The sequence below is a fragment of the Sciurus carolinensis genome, chromosome 13, assembly GCF_902686445.1.
Source record: "Sciurus carolinensis chromosome 13, mSciCar1.2, whole genome shotgun sequence".
Taxonomy (NCBI): Eukaryota; Metazoa; Chordata; class Mammalia; order Rodentia; family Sciuridae; genus Sciurus; species Sciurus carolinensis.
This window is the reverse complement of record NC_062225.1, coordinates 27,312,743-27,334,273: the sequence shown is the minus strand read 5'-3', so window position 1 is coordinate 27,334,273 and position 21,531 is coordinate 27,312,743. Positions and strand designations below refer to the sequence as shown.

General features: G+C 35.6%; 1 protein-coding gene across 2 annotated transcripts in view; it reads left to right on the top strand.

Moving 5' to 3' along the window:
- Tacr1 (tachykinin receptor 1) overlaps window positions 1-21,531 on the top strand; it is a 156,489-nt gene that overhangs the window by 74,089 nt on the left and 60,869 nt on the right. For both annotated transcript variants that reach the window (XM_047521850.1, XM_047521849.1), the window contains one exon: window positions 3,806-4,000. In XM_047521850.1, the coding sequence (XP_047377806.1) occupies window positions 3,806-4,000 (195 nt within the window). The remainder of the gene's footprint in view (window positions 1-3,805; window positions 4,001-21,531) is intronic.

Here is a 21,531-nt window from a genome sequence, read left to right as displayed (position 1 = left end):
CAACAGGAAAGGCTGTATTCTGCCCACAGCAGGTGCCCAGTGAGAATTTGTAAAGTCCATGCTGAATAAAATTTCTTTCCTTGTTACCCTGTCCCACTTCTTGCCTAAAGGTGGCAGGAGTTCAAAAAATACAGTAAAAGGATTATGTGGAATTACTCAAAGCCAGCTGACAGCTGTGCTGCTATTCGTGCATTTCTGAAACCTCCATTGACCATTCCATCCGAATGGAGAACAGAAATACCTGCATGCCAGAGCATCAAATGTGTGATTCTGAGGTTTTGTCAGATAATATTTAAACTCCAAATGATGTATAAAACATAGTTCCAACTTTAAAAAAGATGCATATTTTAAAAGAAAAATCCATAAACATTGCAAGAAAAATACACATAGGGAGATGTCTTTAAAATGGAAGAGGCAGAATTGATGTGTTTATAATTCATATAAAATGCTGATTATAGTATTTGTTTTTCCTCAAATCTCTGCAGCATCTCAGATGTTGTGCACAAACTCAAACCTGTGGACACACTCATTCAGATGACACTGTTTAGTCCAGAACCCTAGTGTGGGGGATGCAGGAATGGTTCTAGTTTCCTCATTGTCATTTGCTGTTTCCCTCTTCCCACAAAGAGGCTTCACACCCTGGCCTCCACTATTCTCTGGTGTGCCTGTTTTTTTCCTCATGAAACCTGTGTCTGACTCCTAGATACTCAAACAGTTGATGTAGATTTCTCCAGGGACTGTAGGGTTCTGTTGCCTTCGACCCATTTTCTCAAACATACACACTCACTTTCCCTCAGTATGAACTGATGTAGGATTGTTAACCTTTATCATGCCACACTCGGTCTTTAGACACTACCAAGGTCATGTGCAGCTTAATGGAGGGGATACATTCTGCGGAATTCATTAGTCAATGTCATTGTTGTGCAAATATCATACAGTGGACTTACACAAACTAGAACAGCTACGATGTCATTAGTCATTTTAATCTTGTGGCACCACCATGATATACATAGTATGTACTTGACCAAAATGTTTTTATGCAGCACATGATGGTTTCTACTTGACTTTTTGTATGGATTTTAGCATTATGCATTAGCAGTCATAAAGCTTAAGGATAAAATACAAAAACAGGTTCAGAAAATAGTTGGAAAAAGTTAGTATCACTCTGATACCAAAACCAGACAAAGATGCATCAAGGAAAGAAAACTTTAGACCAATATCCCTAATAAACATAGACACAAAAATACTTAGCAAAATTCTGGCAAATTGCATATGAAAACATATTTAAAAGATAGTGCACCATGGTCAAGTGGGGTTTATCCCAGGAATGCAAGGTTGTTTCAACATCCAGAAATCAAGAAACGTAATTCATCACATTAATAGACTTAAAGTTAAGAATCATATGATTATTTCAATAGATGCTAAGAAAGCATTAAATAAAATACAGCACCCCTTCCTGCTCAAAACACTAGAAAAAATAGTGATAATAGGAACATACCTTAACATTATAAAGACTATCTATGCTAAGCCCTGGACAACATCATTCTAAGTGGAGAAAAAAATGAAAGCATTCCCTCTAAAAACTGGAAAAAGGCAGGGATGCCCTCTTTCACCACTTCTATTTAACATGGTGCTTGAAATACTAGCCAGAACAATCAGACAGACCAAAGAAATTAAAGGGATACAAATAGGAAAAGAAGAACTCAAGCTATCACTATTTGCCAATGACATGATTCTATGTTTAGAGGATTCAAAAACTCCACCAGAAAACTTCTAGAACTAATAAATGAATTCAGCAAAGTAGCAGATATAAAATCAATACACATAAATCTAAAGCATTTCTACTCATAAGTGATGAATCCTCTGAAAGAGAAATTAGGAAAACCACTCCAATTCGCAATAACCTCAAATAAAATAAAATAAAATAAAATACTTGGGAATCAATCTCACAAAAGAGGTGAAAGACCTCTACAATGAAAACTACAGAACACTAAAGAAAGAAATTAAAGAAAATCTTATAAGATGGAAAGAGCTCCCATGTTCTTGGATAGGCAGAGTTAATATTGTCAAAATGGCCATACTACCAAAGGTGATATACAGATTCAATTGCGCAATTCCAATTAAAATCCCAATGATGTTCCTCATAGAAATAGAAAAAGCAATCATGAAATTCACCTGGAAGAATAAGAGAACTCAAATAGCCAAAGTAATCCTGAACAGGAAGAGTGAAAGAGGAGATATCACAATATCAGAACTTAAACTATACTACAGAGCCATAGTAACAAAAATGGCATGGTATTGGCATCAAAATAGACAGCAGACCAATGGTACAGAATAGAAGACACAGAGACAAACACACATAAATACATTACCTCATACTAGACAAAGGTGCCAAAACATACAATGGAGAAAAGATAGCTTTTTTAACAAATGGTGCTGGGAAAACTGGAAATCCATATGCAGTAAAATGAAATTAAACCTCCATCTCTCATCCCGCACAAAACTCAACTCAAAATGGACCAAGGACCTAGGAATTAGACCAGAGACCCTGCACCAAATAGAAGACAAAGTAGGTTCAAATCTTCATCATGTTGGCTTAGGACCAGACTTCCTTAACAAGACTCCTAAAACACAAGAAATGAAAGCAAGGATCAATAAATGGGATGGATTCAAACTAAAAAGCTTTTTCTCAGCAAAGGATACAATCAATAATGTGAAAAGAGAGCCTACAGTGTGGAAGAAAATCTTTTCCACACACCCTTCAGATAGAGCACTAATCACCAAAATGTATAAAGAACTTACAAAACTTTACACTAAAAATACAAAGAATCCAATAAATGGTCTAAGGAACTGGGCAGACACTTTATGTAAGAAGATATACAGGCAATTAACAAATGTATGAAAAAGTGTTCAACATCTCTAGTAATTAGAGAAATGCAAATTAAAACCACCCTAAGAGTTCATCTTACTCCAATTAGTATGGCTATTATCACAAGCAATAATACATGGTAGCGTGGATGTGGGGGGAAAGGCACACTTTTACATTGCTGGTGGAGATGCAAATTAGTGCAGTCACTCTGGAAAGCAGTATAGAGATTCCTCAGAAAACTTGGAATGGACCTGCCTTTTGACCCAGTTATCCCACTCCTTGGTTTATACCCAAAGGACTTAAAATCAGCATACTACAGTAACACAGCCACATCAATGTTCATAGCAGCTCAGTTCACAATAGCTAGTTTATGGAACCAACCTAGATGCCCTTCAATAGATGAATGGATAAAGAAATTGTGATATATATACACAATGGAATAAAGAAGCCATTACAAGCTTTTGCATATAAATGAATGGAATTGGAGAATATCATGCTATGTGAAATAAGACAATCCCAAAGAAACCAAAGGCTAAATGTTTTCTCTGTTGAGTGGATGATAATACATAATGGGGATGGGGGAGTGGGGGTGAGAGAAGAATGGAGGAACTTTAGATTACATAGAGGGAAATGAGAGGGAGTGGGGGTACGAAAGATGGTGGAATGAGACAGACATCATTACCTTATGTACATATATGATTACATGGATGATGTGAATCTACATTGTGTACAATCATAGAAATGAAAAGTTGTACCCCATTTGTATACAATGAATCAAAAGGCAGTTTGTAAAAGTAAAAAAAAAAAATTTTTAAATAGAGGAAAATAAAGAAAATAGTTGGAAAAAATCATCAGGAATCAAAATGTTTTGGGAAAAATTTTGTTGGCAGATTTTGGTGACCAAATCATAACTTTGTCCATTCTCCTCTGTTCCAGATACATGGCTATCATCCATCCCCTCCAGCCCCGGCTCTCAGCCACAGCCACCAAAGTGGTCATCTGCGTCATCTGGATCCTGGCTCTCCTGCTGGCCTTCCCCCAAGGCTACTACTCAACCACTGAGACCATGCCCAGCAGAGTTGTGTGCATGATCGAATGGCCAGAGCACCCTGACAAGATTTATGAGAAAGTGTGAGTAGAGATGTGTCTCTCTCTGAAGTTGCTGTGATTCAAGGTTTTCTTGTTCCTACTTTCTTTCCATATTTCTCATCAGTTAAAATTTAATGTGTACCTATAAACATTTCTCACATCTACCCTGACATCAGGTTATGTTCACAGTTATGAGCAACTTTTAATACCCCAAATGCTATTCTGGACTTTGAAAGAGAATTTAAAAAAAAATGAGACCTTGATCCTGTTATAGCAGACTCATGGATGCCCCTCCATGTCCCTCAGACCTTTTCAGGAGCTGTTTTCATGCCACTATCTGCATTTCTTTGTCTGGAAACTTTTTTCTAAGCTTCAGGCCGCCCCTCTGCCCTCCTACAAGTTGCACTGGAGGGTGGGTAAGTTCCTACCACATCTGGCAGCTCTCAACAATGACTGACAGGGGAGTTGGCCTATACATACCCTGCTCCCTCCCTCTGGAAGGGATGTCTCCAGGTTTGTTGCTCCAGTTGCTCAGAAGTTACCTACCTCTATACTGTGCATTCCATGTCCCACCATCCCTTTCCTGAACCTGGGCTCCACGGTGTTTTTTTCTCTTCCTAAATAAGATACTTACTCTTGAATCATTTATCTCAGATTTTACCTTCTGGGGTTTTGCCTTGTGAGAAGAGAGTACAAGTGAAATGCATGAGAATGTAGACCAGAATATTGAGAATTTAGGAGTTACAGAGCCTAACAGAGAAGGCCTGCTTATCTTCCATGAGGAAGGCTGGTCACATTTAGGGTTTATCAAAGCATCTTGGCAATTTTCTCTAATACTCCTTATCCTAGAGGCAACACTGAAATGGCTTATTCTTTGTTTTGTTCTGCTCAAGTGAGCAGCGATGTGACATTTATGTTATCATTTGTTTTCTGTACTCACAGCACATGGGTAAAGTAGGTCCTTTTGAACAGCCTCTATAATTCTCCAATTTTGGTTTCATTATGTGAATCACAGAACAACATTGGTGTTAAAATCAGAAGTTCTGGGTTATAATTATAAGATTGCCCCTAGCTTTGTGAACCTGGGCAAGGAGCATAGCCTCTCCTCCTTCCAAAATGGAAGATAGTAAAGCTCTGTTTCCTATACACGACCGTTGTGAAGATCAAATGAGACTTGCGTTCTCACCTTGTAAGCTATTAAATGCCGTACAAAAGTTATGAACCAAATTCATGAACCAGTTTATTCGTGAGGCTTGTAAATTTATTAAATGTTAAAATGAGACACTATACCTGTCATGCCCCCAAGATTTGAAGGCTCAAGAGCCTGTTGCACACGGTTATACTGCCACATCTGTTCCGCAGAGCATGGAAATGTGGCTTGCCAGGAAGCAATACATAAAGCTCAGACATCGCCTTCCAGGCACAGACAGTGGGATTTAATCGATCAATCAGTGGGGGGATTAATGCTCAGCCTAGAAGGAGACATTGAAAATTATTCTTTCAAAGGAACTACAAGCCTGAGCAAGGGCTCAATGGGAGAAAACATAGCTTTACAAGCTGTGCAGCACCGGTGAATGTGATCAAGCCAGAGATTTACTCAAAACGGGGTGGGGGGAGACCTCCTTAAACTGCTCCAGAAACCTCCACCTGGACACACAGACCACAGCTCTCTTTCTAGTTCTCATCATTTTTTTCAAAGTCTGATCAGCTTTCTACAATTTTTGTTTCCAAATACTCACAGTTCTTTATCTTGCAACAAATTTGAAGTTTAACTTGGAAGTAGATTTATGTTCCCACAGATCCCTGGGGAAGCCAAAAAACATTAATAACGTTCAGAGCCTTAGTTTTGAATACTTGGGTGTGTTATGCTCATTAATGACTAGAAAATCCCTTCGAGACCAAACTCAATGCATTGGATTGTCTTATTTCCTTGATTTGAAAATTTAGAGTAGCTGCTACTGGATGCATGCTGAGTTTTGCTATCATTGTCTACTTGATCATCTTAACCTAAAAAAAATGAATCTAACTTACAAGCATCTGATTTTATGTGTTGAAGATGTATAACACACTTAATGAGACAATAGCAAGTCTGAAGTCTATACTATTTATATATTGACTAAAATACAAATGTAAAGCAAGTGCATAGTGAAGCTTCATTCAACCTTATTTTCTTTTTGTCAGTGTCTCTATGTGCATTGTGCTATATTTTTAGGGAATTTAAATTTTACCATATCTAAACTCAGTATTTAATTACATTCTCTTCTTTTAGAACTAACGATGATCATTTCCCCAGAATAACCCCAAATTTGAAACCAGATGGAAACTTTATTTTAAGGCAGTATAAAAATTAGAAAGTACTATTATTAGAGTAAGGATGTGGGCTCTGGAGTTAGGTGAGAGATCATCTCCCAATGCCATCACTCTCTAATTGAGTCATAATGGTCCACTCATTTAAGCCCTTAAGCCTAACAGTACATTCCACATAGAGGTCTTCACGGAAGCAAATAAAAGAACCCACATAAAGTGCTCAACTCAGGGCCCTGCATGTGGTTAAGGGCTGCTGAATGTTAACTACCGACATTAATATCATTCATTGATCAGGATCCACTGGCAGATGACCAGCAGTGGGTAGTATGCTAGGCAGAAGCTTAAGCCTAATTTGTCTGATAGATATTTTGTGCTAGTAATTACATAAAAGCAAATTTGTGAAAAATCTATGATTTTTCACAAATGCCGTTGGCTACATGATATACCTTCAACCCGCATCATTCATCATTCAGACTCTTTATTAATACATGGATTAAATGAAGCACTGAAAGAAGGTAATCCAATTTAAAAAATGGGAAAAAGTTTTGAACTCTCACTTCCCCCCCAAAATTCAAATGTCCAATAAATATATGAAGAGACACATGACTTCATTCCTCACCAGCAAAATACAAATGAAAACCATAATGAGATATGATTACACACTATCAGACTAGCAAATGTTAATAAGTGTGAAAAAACCATTTCAAACTTTCAATGGATATGAAGCAATGATTTCTTTTGTTGATTGGTAGAAGCATAAACTGATAAAATCATGTTGGAAAATACCTTCTATGTATCTAAGAAAAGAAACTGTGCAAGCTGTCTCAAAACTCAAAAACTTTACCCAGAGATAATTACCCTAGAGAAATTCATTCAAATATTTACCCAAGTACACCTAACAATGCCCATTGGCCTTATTCCTTGTTTTGTTGTTGTTGTTGTTGTTGTTGGCACAGGCAATAGAGCCCAGGGGTGCTTAACCACTGAGCAACATCCCACATCCCCATTCTTTTAAAGTTTTTATTTGATGCAAGTTCTCACTAAGTTGCTTAGGGCCCTCTGCTAAATTGCTGAGGCTGGCCTTGAACTTGTGATCCTCTTGCCTCAACCTCTTGAGCCTCTGGGATTACAGGCATGCACCATCACACTGAGCTCTCAGTATTGATCTTAATGCCTTCCACTGGAGACAGTTTAAATGTCTATCATCAATAGAATGGATAAACAACTGTGGTACAGCATGTAATGGAATACTATATTGCTAATGAAATGGACAAAATGTAACTCCACATTACATAGATGGTTCTTACAAAGTTCTAGAACAAGCAAAACAAAATGACTTTTTCTGAAATATGTAAGAGCAAAACTCTAAATGTAAGCAAGGAAGTGGTCACCATGAAAATGGAGACCATGGTGTGATCAAGAAGAGACACTTACAGGCGTTTCTGAGGGGGTGGCATTGTTATATATATTCAGTTCAATGGTTGCAGCATTAATGTTTGCTTGAAAATTACAAATAATGCCAGATAATTTGACATATATACTTTCTGGAATATATGTTTTATTTTTTAACTTAAAATTAAACACTCTTCAAAGTTTCTTTTTTTCACAAACTTTAAAATATTGATTTCATTGAGATAACACAAAAATCCTCCCAGAAGAAGTTATTTTCTGAGACATGGGGCATTATCTGAGATGACATTTCTTGTAGGAACTTACCTCTGAATGCTCAACATGTGCCGGGCCCCACCTATCCTGATATTTACTTGACCTGCATTTTATCTTGCTCACTCCTGTGTGCCAGATCCCCTGAATTTTCCCAACTCATCTAAGGGAGGATAAACCAAATGTTTGTCCCTGGAGGTAAGTGGCAAATGTGAAATCCAAGAACAAGGCCCATATAGTTAGAGCTTGTATCCCTTGGTCCTGCTATGTTCAAGGGCCGGGGTCTCTGGACCACAAAATTCTGTTGATGCACTTGTTCATTTTCCTGGAAAGTCATTTACAACTTGATTTTGCATTTAAAAATATGTCATGTCACGTTGGAAAATAAAATTCCCATGACTTCTTTAATCACTCATATTCCCATTATTTACTAGCTTTATTTGAAGACTATTCATCCAGGTAAACATTGTTCTTAGTTTCTTTTGAACCAACATAGACGTCCAAGTCAGCATTGTAGATTGTTTCCCTCTTGTAATACAAAATGCCTTATTATGCAAACTATTCTACACCTCCTTTATTAACTTTAGCAATATGTCTCAGAAATCTTTTCACATGAATTCATAAAGATATTTTTTATCTTTTTCAGCTACACAGTATTATACTTTTGAATGTACAATACTATTCAAGCCGTCATTTATTGGTGGACTTTGGATTGTTTCCAACCTTTTGCTATTACAGAGTGTGGCCATGAATAACTCATATCTATCATGCAAGGATATCCATAGCATAAACTCTCAAAAGGGAAATATGTCATTTTTATTTTGACATTTTTTTCTCTGTGTAAGATTGTACAAATTTGCATTCCTACCAGCAATGTATGAAAGAGCCTGCTCTTTACAGCCTTGCCACCAAAGCATATTGTCAAGCTTTTAGATTTTTGCCTATCTGATGGGGGTAAAGTGATAGCTCATTACAACTAATATTTATTAACATTTCTTTTGGTTCAGTGGGGTTGAACATCTTTTCATAATTTATTAGCCATTTCACATACATTTTATAATCTGCTTATTTCATTTACCATGACATAATAATTTTCTATGTCTTTAAACATATGTCTACAACATGTTGCAAATATATATGTATATATTTGTGTGTGTATATATACACACATACACACACAGATGTTATGTTATTAATGAGTGCCCTCCTTTGGAAATTGATTACACCAGTGGTTTCTCTTAACTGGCTAGTCAGATAAAACACCAAACTTCATAGGCTGCTTCTAGATAAATGCCTAGACCCTGGGAGAACGAGCTTAGTTTCCTCTGCCATCCTCTATGTTTACAATGCAGTGATAGAAAATTGTGCTAATGTTATAAAACTCATAAAAATGAGTTCTTGGTCTCATCATTGATACCATATTATCATAATATGTAATTGAGTCTGCCACATAACTTGCAACCTGGAAGCCTAATGGAGGCTGTTCTTGCACAACGGTGACACTACCCAGGAAGTTCTATAAAGATGAACCTGATTGACAGGTGATGAAGAACAATTTGATGCGTGACCAAAAATGCCTCTTCCTGGTGGAGGAAGAAAGCACAGAGGAAGGAAGATGAGGGAATAAAGAAGAAAAGTTTGACTTTGCAAAATGCATTCTCCACGTCCCACTTCTTTGAAAACTATGAGGATCATGCAGTAAATTTCAGAGTTAATCAAGCCAAGGCCATTCTTGTGGATGCCATACAGGCCACACAGTGACAGTAGTCCTGGAGGTATCAAAGCATTGCCCCTGAGGACAAAGGAAATGAAGGAATCAACCTCTCTTCACCAAAATGCCCACCACCAAAACCAAGAAGTCTATAATGAGGAAGAAAAATGATAAAGACATCCCAAGGAGTAAGATTTAGACATCCTGGGGAATTGCAGCTTCCCAAATCATTTATTAATATTGATCATATGTCATTTTCTGTTAATTAAACTTCTATGTTCATAACTTTGTGGTGCAGCTTTAGCAAAAAGAAAATGCCTCTTCTGAATTTCAAATACTCTCATAGTCTGAGAAAGGAAGTGATACTAGAAAGCAGTGTCACTCATGACTCTTTACCCGGAGCTTTTGTGGAAATGTACACAAGTGTAGGCATACTAACACTAATATAATTCTCTATCAGTTCATGTTGTAACAGAAGGCTATAAAAGTATGCCATCACCAATGTTCACGGCATTTTCCCTTTTATATATACAATCCATTATCAAAAATCAGTTAAAATTTTGTATTTAAATTCATTAATTTAAAAATAATAATTGAAAATCAGTTCACTGTCAAGGAATGAAAGTGGAAAAGGAAGTATTAGAAAATACACCTGCAGCATCACTTCTCAACTTTTTCAACTTCTTGGTCATTTCACAAATTAAAAAAGACAAAGAAGGAAAGGAAGAGTAGACCCTTTGCCAAGCTGCTGCAGGCCTTGGCCAAGGGTGTCGGCGTATTTATGTTTCCAGGACTGATTGTTGATGCTAGTTGCTGTGATTCATCTTCTCCCCTGACACCCACTACATTTATAAACATAGCCCAGGGCCCCTAGTGTTGTCACCATTGTTGATGAGAAGCTGTTAGACCAAGAATGAAGAGTGCATTGACACTGTAGGGAAAGACAATAGCATGAAACAAGCCCTGGACCTTGACTCCCTGAAAGAAACCAGAGTGAACAAAGCACAAAGCAAAAAAAAAGGGAAGAAGGAAGAAAGGAAAGCACACGTTAATGCAGAAACTAGGAAAGTTGCCATACAAATGCCAGGAATTTCACTACTCTTCTGGTAAATATTTTGCAGATAGAGCCCAAGAGGAGGTGACCACCCAGTGCTGCTGTAGATGACACAGCACACAGCCTCTAGTTAGGAGGTCAGAGTGAGCCTAGAAGCCTTTAGATGGGACCACCAGCATGCCAGACTGGGATTCCTCTGGACAGCTGCAATCAACTTCTGGAGCAACTGTCTTCAGAGTGAGAAAAATAAAACCTAACCAGGCCAGTAAGCATAACTGACAATAAGCTAAAATGGATGATTTCCTGTAAAACCATAAATAACCAATTGATACAGTTTGGAAAGTAAGGGACAGGGATGAAAACACTGATCACGAATTACATTTATCAAAGCAACTGGAATCAAAATTTGTTCAAGGAAATTCTTTCAAATGCCCTAAGTTTTACAATGTGAAAATCTTGTTTATTTATTGTATAGATTTAGCATAATCCAGATATAAACAACTGACAAAGAAAGCTCCTAAAACAAATCTTCAGGCAAATTCCATGTGCAAACATATAAATATCTCAGTTAAAATATTTGCTAAAAAATTCAAAGTTATATTAAAAGAACAATGTTTTATTTGTAAGTATGACTTTTTCCAGAAAATAAGATTTGTAAATTATCAGGAAGTCTATTACTAATTAATGGATCAAAGAGAAGCATATATTCCTCTCAATAAATGCCAAAAATATATTTGTTCAAAGGAAATATCTCTTAAAGAAGAAAAATTAGCTTATAGAAGCAATAATCCTTGCCAAAATAAAGTGAATAAGAGATCTCCTTTCCAACAGAAATAAAAGAACACAGAACAATTTAGAAATAGTCAGGATTTACTTGTCTAAAAAATGAAACCTATCTTGTTGTTTTAGACTTCGTTAAATGGCTTAAGAAAATATTGAGAAATATATTTTCGAATATTAGATTCAAAACTCAAAGTCTCCCTTTTATCTTTATATAATCCTGCAAAGATATCAGTTCTTCTCAAACTACTTGCAAGAGTACATTTAGGTGGTTGATAAAGTGGATTATTTGAAAAGAATTAAGTGGATTAAAATAGTTTAAGAAAATATTGAATGAAAAGTAATCTTGGTTATCAGCAAAATGAAACAGAATGATAAGAGTGATTTGCTCTTCTGAATATCCAAATAACCAGTGCTGGAGGATAGAAGAAAGAGACCAGAAATCACAAACCACACACACACACACACACACACACACACACACACACACACGTACAAACACGGAAGGCGGGGAACAGAATCCCAAGAATATAAAATTTTATGTTTATTTTATGCTAAAGATGACTTGTCAAGTCCATAAGGATCATTTCATACTTTTTTGAAACGTAGGGAGCCCCAAACTACTGTAGGATTCTGCACTCAAATGAGTTTGTAGAAAACAAACCTAGCCTAGCCTACCATGACCCCCAACTGGAAGAACTGCAATATATATTACTATATTGAAGCCCCTGACCTCATGGAAATTCTTTTTAAAACTTTTCTAGTTTATCTTTCTAAGTAATATACACATGGTTTATAAACCAGAAAGTCTTAAAGGACAGACAGGAATGATTTCTCCCACTCATCTCATCCCCCTCCTGCTCCTACCCTTCAGAAGATCACCACTATTCTTAATTCCTTGTAAGCCATTCAACCATTCTTTATGCCATCTAAGAAAGTACAGCCATATATTCTCATATTCTCCTTTCTTAACAAAAATACATGCCATTCTTGTTTTAATCTGTCAGGTTATCTCATATGGTCTTTCCCATCAGTATATAGCAAGTCTTCTCTTTTTGCTATTCGAGATGCATAGTGCACCTTTATATGGAAAAGCCATGATGTACTTCTCCAATATGATATTGATTAATATTTGGATTGTTCCTAGTGTTTTTTCACTTGAAACTATATTGCACTGAATAGTCTCCGCTGTGATAAGTTTCACGGTAAAGAAATCTGATAGTTCTGCTTAAACCTTGTGTCTTCCAAAATTATTGATCACATAATCTTTTGATTAACTCTGTTAACCTCCCACAGAAATGTCATTTATAGGGCTGGGGTTGTAGCTCGGTGGTAGAGCACTTGCTTAGCATGTGTGAGGCACTGGGTTCGATTCTCAGCACTGCATATAAATAAGATAAAGGTCCATTGACAACTAAAAATAATATTTAAAAAGAACTATCAATCCTTTTTTTAAAAAAGAAATGTTTTTATAAAACATTCTGGAGAAATTCTGGGTTAACCATAAAGTTAGATTTCTTTCTCACAAATTAGAACCAATACATACTCCAAATAAGTTAAAATGGAATAAAGTCTTCAAAAGCATAACACTTAAAACAAAAGTCAAAATGAAGTAGATTGCTGAATCTGGGCATGGTGACACATGCCTGTAATTCCAGTGACTCAGAAGGCTGCAGTAGGAAGATCATAAGTTCAAGGACAGCCTCAGCAACACAGTAAGACCCTGTCTCAAAATAAAAAATAAAACAACTTGGATGTAGCTCAGTGTAACAACACCCCTGGGTTCAATCTCCAGTACAAAAAAGAAAGAGGTTGTTGATCTAATATAGATATAGATACAACTGCAGATATAAATACAGATGCAAATACAGATGCATGTGGATATGGATATAGTGTTTATTAAATTGCATATCTGGAAGCTTATGAACATTTGCAAGTGGCGAATAGGAAAAAAAAGTGCAATATATGAGACAAACTAACAATATAATTAGCTTAGAGGAGCTCTAATTAATAACAACAGGGCAAGACTCAAAAATCAATAGCTCATGAACAAATATGAAAAATTATACTGCAATAATGGATACAATTTTTCTTTTATTTGACTACTTCACATTTAACATAATGAAAATGCTAAATATTAACATGGTTATGAGGGAGTGGGTGTTGTTTACCAAAAGATAACTTGACAATATCTATCAAGGTTTCTAAATGTACACTTGATTTAAATCAGCAATTGTACTCTTAGAAAGTACGAAGTGCAATAATATATATAAGATATTGATGACAAGAAGGTTTATAAGGTTGTAAAATTAGGAACAAATGCCCAATCATAGATGACTGATTTAAAAAATGATGGATCATTCGTACAAAGAAAACCTTTAAAATGGTATTGTACAAGCATATTAACATGAAGATACATTCATGATATTCTGATCAGTAAATAAAACAGGCTTCAAAGTAATATGTGTAGTTAATACTGTCTGTGAGTTTTATAAAGCCTACACATATGCTTTTGGATGCTGGGTGAAAAGTCCGGGGAGATGGGCAAGAGAGTTGAATATTCAATGTTTTTGTCTGAAATTTGGGATTAGAGATCATGAAAAAATTGTTTTTGTTTATCTACAATTTAAGTGTCTCCATACTAACTATGAATTTTTGTCTCTGTGGCATTTTTACTTTAGTAGCATGAAAGGCATCCACTTCTGGAATAAAAATATTGTCACTTTAAAAACTTAATAAAGAATAAAAAGGTGAAATAAAATGAGTATATAAACACCTGAAAAATAGATCACAATTGTTTTCTTTCTAAATTCTTTAAACATTGTTCCTTGGTCTTCTGGCATGGAATCTTGTGAAGAAATCTGAAGCCTTTTGACTTTCCATTTTAGATAATTTGCAATTCCTGCCTGCGTGCAATGAAGATTCTTCATTATATTTTATATTTTGTTTAAAAACTACACCATAAAATATATATGTTAGAGGTTTTTATTGAATTTTTCTGTCATGGTTGAGGACTTCCAATCTAACGTTGGATATCTAGTTAGGGAAATTTTCCTTTAAAAAATGTTTGTAAATTGCTTGCTAGAGTTCTCTCCTTTTCAGAGTTAGTGCTCCTCATAAATTGTGTTCTTCAAGTCTGACTCTTACTATTTTACTAATCTCAATCATTTCTTTCTTTTTTTTTTTTTTTTTTTTTCCTGGTTTCTGGGTGAATTTGCAGCATTTCTGATGAAACTGTAAGATGAAGAGATTATCTGCTCTTACCTGCTCCCTTTGCATCTTTAATTCTGTGTTTTCATTTGAAAGCAGCATTTCCTTCCCTTTGAGTGGGTGCCACAGCCCTTCAAATCTTGTTTTAAAAACAAATAAGGGATTACGTTAAATATTCACCTGTTTTTTTTTGTGTGTGTTTTTTTTTTTTTTTTTTTTTTTTTTTGCAGTGCTGGGGATCGAACTCAGGGACTTGTGCTTGCAACGCAAGCACTCTACCGACTGAGCTATCTCCCCAGCCCTCGCCTGCTTCTTGAAATAATATCTTTCCCAAGGAGACATTTACTTTCTCCCCAGATTGGTTCCGCGTTGGTCCTGGCAAACATCCATTCGTATTTTGCCCCTCTTTATAACATCTAGTCCAGTGTGGGGAGTTAAAATGGACTTGAATAGTACTCAACTCTTAATCCCAGATAGAGAGGAGTTTCACTCTTAGTAACTGCTTCCAACGGCAGGGGGCAGCCTAGAGATATTGAGTCTTGACCCTTCTTTGGTCTTTATAGTTCAGGTGTCCAGTTGTTCTAGCCAATGGAAAACTGGACCGTCGCCCCTGAGCTGTCAGTTTTGTGGCGTTTGTTTATTTGCTATTTGTGTTTTGGTCCCCCGTTCTCCAACCCAGGGCTGAAACCACATCGCTAGCCCAGGCTGACAGTTTTATACCCTGATACCTTCTGCACATCCCAAAGCTAGTCATCACAGCAACACAGTAAGACCCTGTGCACATAATGAGGTCTGTCCTCAATCATTCCCTCAAGTCCTTCCTCAACACCACCACAGTCTCTTCTATTGAAACGGGTTCTTCCTTTCACATGTTTTCTCAAGTGGGTTTTTCCTCCAGCTGACTGGAATCTCTCTTCTTTGGGTCCCAGCTGCACAGCATCTGAAGAAATTTGCTCTGGCCATAAGTGAAACCCTGCCCTCATTTCCAGAGCTAAAATAGATTTTGACAATCCTTTGATATTTTCAGGTACTATTTCAAAGAGAGAAGGAATTAACTATATTGGACTTAAACTAGAATATTAACTACAAATTCTGAAATAATTCTTTTCATATTTCCAACTGATAACAACAAAGTAATTTCATTTTATGAGCTTCTCTGTTTTTCTAGCCAGTTTATTGATTCTAATAGTGCTTAAACTGTTTTTCCCTTGAGGATTTCAATCATATCATCTATAATGATTTCATCTCCAACCTTCTAGTGGTTATACCTCTTATTTCTCCCTCATTATATTGCAACAACCAAAATTTTCACAGTATTGAGTAATAATGACTGTTAACTTTCTTACTTTTGCTTTTCTGGTACCGTCAGGCCACTAAATTGGATTTTGGTTACTTGTTTACCAATTAAGTTCAAAGTTGAAAACTTTGTTGAGAACATTGATTCTCAATATTCATATATTTTACTATATGAAGGGCATCCTTATCAAAAAAATATTATCTGCATTTGTCAAGGAAAGTATTTTCTATTGTGTTCCACCACCATACATCATTGTAATTCTATCCCTGTGTCTCTTGGATAAATCAGGTCATGGTGCACTATGTGTTTAATATACTGGCTGGTTAATTGCATTAAATAAAATGTTTATGCCAATATTAAAAAGTAGTATTTTTTGCTTTACTTGGAATCAAGTTTAGGGATGCTTTCAAAAACATCCTTATTTACTGAAATAGCATTGGAATTAGCAAAGGAACTTACCCATAACACCAGCTGCCCCGAGAGCCCTTTATGGGAAGAACTCTGTAATACATTTAACACATCACAACTACTTTGAGTATTTCTGCCTTTTCAATTTGCTAACTTATACTTTCAAGAAAAAAAAGAATGTATTTCACAGTGTTTTTTTAAATTTAAAAATGCAATTATACATGATTTTTAAAATATTTTATTTCTACTTCCTTTGTTTTTATTCCAAAATACTTGCCAAGAGTTTATACATTCTACTGCTTTTAATTCATTAGCATGTCTTTTATGTTTGTTCTTTCCTTTCCTGCTTTTCTTAAATTTATTTAAATGCTCATTTTCTGGATTTCTGAGTTTAGTGCTTAGTTCATCATTTTTGTTTTTCAAATAATAGAACATCTACTAATAAAATATGCTTTGTCTCCATTTCATAAGCACTTTTAGAGTGTGCTCTCAAACTCTTTACTTTTTAAAAAACTTACTGCTATATATCTTTTTGACTCAGTAGGCATTGAGGAAAGTTTTATTATATTAAAGTCCAAGACATTTGGAGTCTGTCCTTCTTTCTTCCTTCCTTCCTTCCTTCTTTTCTTTCTTCCTTCCTTTTTCCTTCCTTCCTTCCTCCTTCCTTCCTCCTTCCTTTTCCATAAAAACAGATAATATGGCATGTATCAAAATTGTACCTTTTGAAATTTAATAAAATTATTTTACAGCTTAAAATAAAGACACATGAAAGGATAATGCAATCTGTTCATACAGAACTCAAAGTCTGATAGTGAACTGATTTACTGTTTTACTGTTGTTCTCATGGATTTTGATAATTTTATCCAATTCACAGAGTAACAGTGAATCTTCCACTATAATTGTATTTCTGCTGAATTCTCCATATATCTTAGAAAGTTTTTGCTCTACATGTGTTGCCTCTATTGTGTTTTTATTTTTGTACTTTAAGCAATAGAAAATACCTTCCTTTCTTGGTTAGTGGTTCTTGTCATCAGTGAGATTTTCTGTAGTGTGAATAGTGACACCACTGTTTTGTTTAGTTGGTTTGTTTTCCATTGTATTTAGTTTTAGTTTTTTCATATTATTTAATTTGTCTCTACATTTCTATACTGTCACATATCAACATCTGTTATTTAATCTTGCTTTGTCATTTGGTTTCATACTTTATTATTTCCTCTTCATTCTGTCTTTGCTTTATAGATGACTTTTGTTGACTATTATCCTTGATAATTTAGGAGAGAAATATTTTTATTTTATTCTAAAAAGTTATCTTAAAGGTTTTAAGTTATTCCTTAGTTTTGAGTTATTGACATTTAAAATTTTTATAATGTCAATTGAGATTATATCAACATTTTTTGACATAATGATGATAGTAGGATTCATTCTTTGCTTCCATTTATAATAAGAAATTTATCAATTACTATCCTGATCTTCCCATGCCACTTTTTCAGCTCATAAACTGGGATTTATAACCTGTGCCTTTAACAATGTGTTTCAGTCATTCTCCAATTATGATCGGGGGACTCCAAAGACACTTTCCAGAGATCCATTGAGTCAAAATTGTTTATATGAAGACATTGTGCTAGTCAACTTTTAATCTCTGTGACCAAAATACCTGACAAGAACAACTTAGAGAAGGAAACATTTATTTGGGTTCACAGTTTCAGAGATTCAGTCCATGGACAGCCAAGCACATTGCTCTGGACCTAAGGTGAGGCAAAACATCGTGGCAGAAGGGTATGGTAGAAGAAAGCTGTCAGCTCATGGCAGTTATGAAGAAGAGAGGGAGAGACAGAGAGAGAGACAGAGAGAGAGAGAGAGAGAGAGAGAGAGAGAAGGAGAGAGAGAGGTAAGGAGAAAGGAAGAAGGGAGGCAGGAAGAAGATATATTTCAGGCCACTCCTCCAGTGACATACTTCCTCTAACCAAGTTCCACCTGCCCATAGTTACCAAATTACTAAACCACTGTTACAGCTCTTATAATCTAATCATTTCCCCTCTGAACACTGTGGCATTGCCAGCACATGAGCTTCTCAGGGACATTAAAGATCCAAACCATAACAGACATTACTCACTTTTTTCACCCCCTTTCTCTAGTGAACATGCAGTGAAGTTTTCTAAAGACTCCACAATATGAAATATCACAACACACTGAATATTAGAAGCAACTATAAAAATCCAGATGTCTTTTATTCGCCAAGACATTAAAAGACATTGTATTATTTGCAATAATGCAAAACAATGCCATTCTCTTTACAAATTTTTTGGAAATCATCATGATTTTCATAAATGCATTATTTATAATAACTTACAATGAGTTTATTGTTGCTACTTTTAAATATTATACTTTAGAACATTTCGATTTATATAAAAGACAGTAGAAACTGTTTCCAAATACCCCACATCCCATTTCCCTTATTACTAACATCATAATATGGTACATTCATCACAGTTAATAAACTCAGTATTGATTCAATATTATTAACTCAAGTCCAGATTTATTCAGTTTTGCCCTAATGTCCTATCCAAGATACCATATTAATTTCTAGGTTAATATGGTATCTTGGATAGGATAGGTTCCTGTTAGTTGTGGTTATTTCTTAGGTATTCCTTGTTTTTGATAACTGACAATTTTGAGGCATACTGATGAAGTATTTTATAGAAGATCCCTTGATTGGAATTTGTGTTACATGTTCCTAATTATTATGCTAGGATTACATGTTTCAGGGATCAGGAAAGAAAAACAATCCTTCAAGTCTATTCTTGTCATATCATACTAAGGGGATCTGAAATCAGTATGACTTATTTCTATTGATGTTACTCTTTTTTCAGCTGTATTCCGGTATAATTGAAAAATAAAAATTGCAAATATTTATGGCATAAAATACGATGTGTTGATATATTATGCAATGATTAAGTTAAGCTAATAAACATATCCAACTCCTCGTGAATGGGGGGAGAGAACACTTAAGATCTACTCACTTTGCAATTTTCAAGTTTTCAATGCATAATTATTTTTATTGTTTTCCTATCAGTATTGTTTGCTCAAACAATAAAATCCAGGAGATGCTACTTTTGTTGTTACATATTCATACATGCACAGAATATAATAATATAATTTGGCCAATATAGCTCCCCAGCATATGATGCATTATTAACTATAGCCACTATGTTGTACAATAAATCTCTAGAACTTAATCATTCTGTCTAGATGAAACTTTGTACCCTTTAATCAACATCTTCCCATTCCCCTCCATCTCTAGCATCTAGCAACTACCATTTTCTTCTCCCTTTCCTTGAGTTTAACTTTTTTTAGATTCCATGCATAAGTGAGATCACATAGTATTTGTCTTTTTGTGCCCAGCATATTTCATTTAACCTAATGATCTCCTTTTCTATTCCATGTTATCACAAATGATGATTCCCTTCTTTTTATGACATAGTAGTATTCCATTTTGTACCTATAGCACATTTTCTTGATTTTGATGGTCACTTAGGTCGATTCCAAATTTTTCTAAGAATCTTTATTTGCATACAATTTGCTAATTTTTTAATTTTTTTATTTGTTCTAATTTGTTGTACGTGAAAGTAGAATGCATTTATACATTTTGATAGATCATACATAAATGGAGTATAGTAATCTCTCATTTTTCTGATTAAACATTGTAGGATCACATTGGTTATGCAGTCATATAAGTACATGAGGTAATAATGTCTGTTTCACTCTACTATCATTCCTACCCCATACCCCTTCCCCTCTCTTCACTCCCCTCTACCTAGTTTAAAGTAACTCTATTCTTCCCTCTCCACCCCCCCTTATTGTGAATTAGCTTCTGCATATCAGAGAAAACATTCAGCCTTTGGTTTTCTAGGTTTGGTTTATTTTGCTTAGCATCTTCTCTAACTCCATCCATTTACCAACAAATGCCATAATTTCTTTAAAACTGAGTAAGATTCTATTGTACATATATACCACATTTTCTTTATCCATTCAATGGCTGAAGGGCATCTAGGTTGGTTCCATATTCTAGCTATGGTGAATTGAGCTGCTATAAACATTGATGTGGCTGCATCACTGTAGTATGTTGGTTTTAAGTCCTTTGGGTATAAACCAAGGAGTGGGATAACTGGGTCAAATGGTGGTTCCACTCCAAGTCTTGACTATTGCAAATAATGCTGCAATGAACATGGAAATGCAGACATCTCCTTGACATATTAATGTCATTTTTTAGATACATATCCTGAAATAAAATTGCTGGATCATATGGTAGTTCTATTTTTAGTTTCTTGTGGGACCTCCACACTGTTTTCCATAATGGGTGTATCAAGTTACATTCCTAACAACATTGTAAGATACATAAATGGAGTATAGTAATCTCTCATTTTTCTGATTAAACATTGTAGGATCACGTTGGTTATGCAGTCATATAAGTACATGAGGTAATAATGTCTGTTTCACTCTACTATCATTCCTACCCCATACCCCTTCCCCTCTCTTCACTCCCCTCTACCTAGTTTAAAGTAACTCTATTCTTCCTCTTCCTTCTCCATCCTCACCTACTCCATCCTCACCCTCGCTTGTTTTCTTCTGTCTTTTGATGAGGGCCATTCTACAGGTGTGAGATGATATCTGATTGTGGTTTCCATTTACATTTCCCTGATGATTAGTACTATCAGGCTTAAAAAAATGTTCATTGGCCATTTTTAAATGTCTTCTTTTGAGAATTTTTCCTCCTATTATTGATTTTTAATTTCATACTATTGTGGTCAGAAAAGATCTGATTTCAGTCTTCTTAAATTTATTGTCTTATTTTGTGAACTAACATTAGCTCTATTCTGGACAGTGTTTGGTGTGTAGTTGAAAAGAATGTGTGTACCTGCTACGAAAAGGAATGTTCTAGCCAGGTGCAGTAGCACGTGCCTGTAATCCCAGTGGTTCAGGAGGCTGAGACAGGAGGATCATGAATTCAAAGTCAGTCTCAGCAACTAAGTGAGGCACTAAGCAACTCAGTGAGACCCCGTTTCAAAATAAAATACAAACTAGGGTTGGGGATGTGGCTCAGTGGCGAAGTGCCCCTGAGTTCAATTCCCTGGTACAACTCCCTC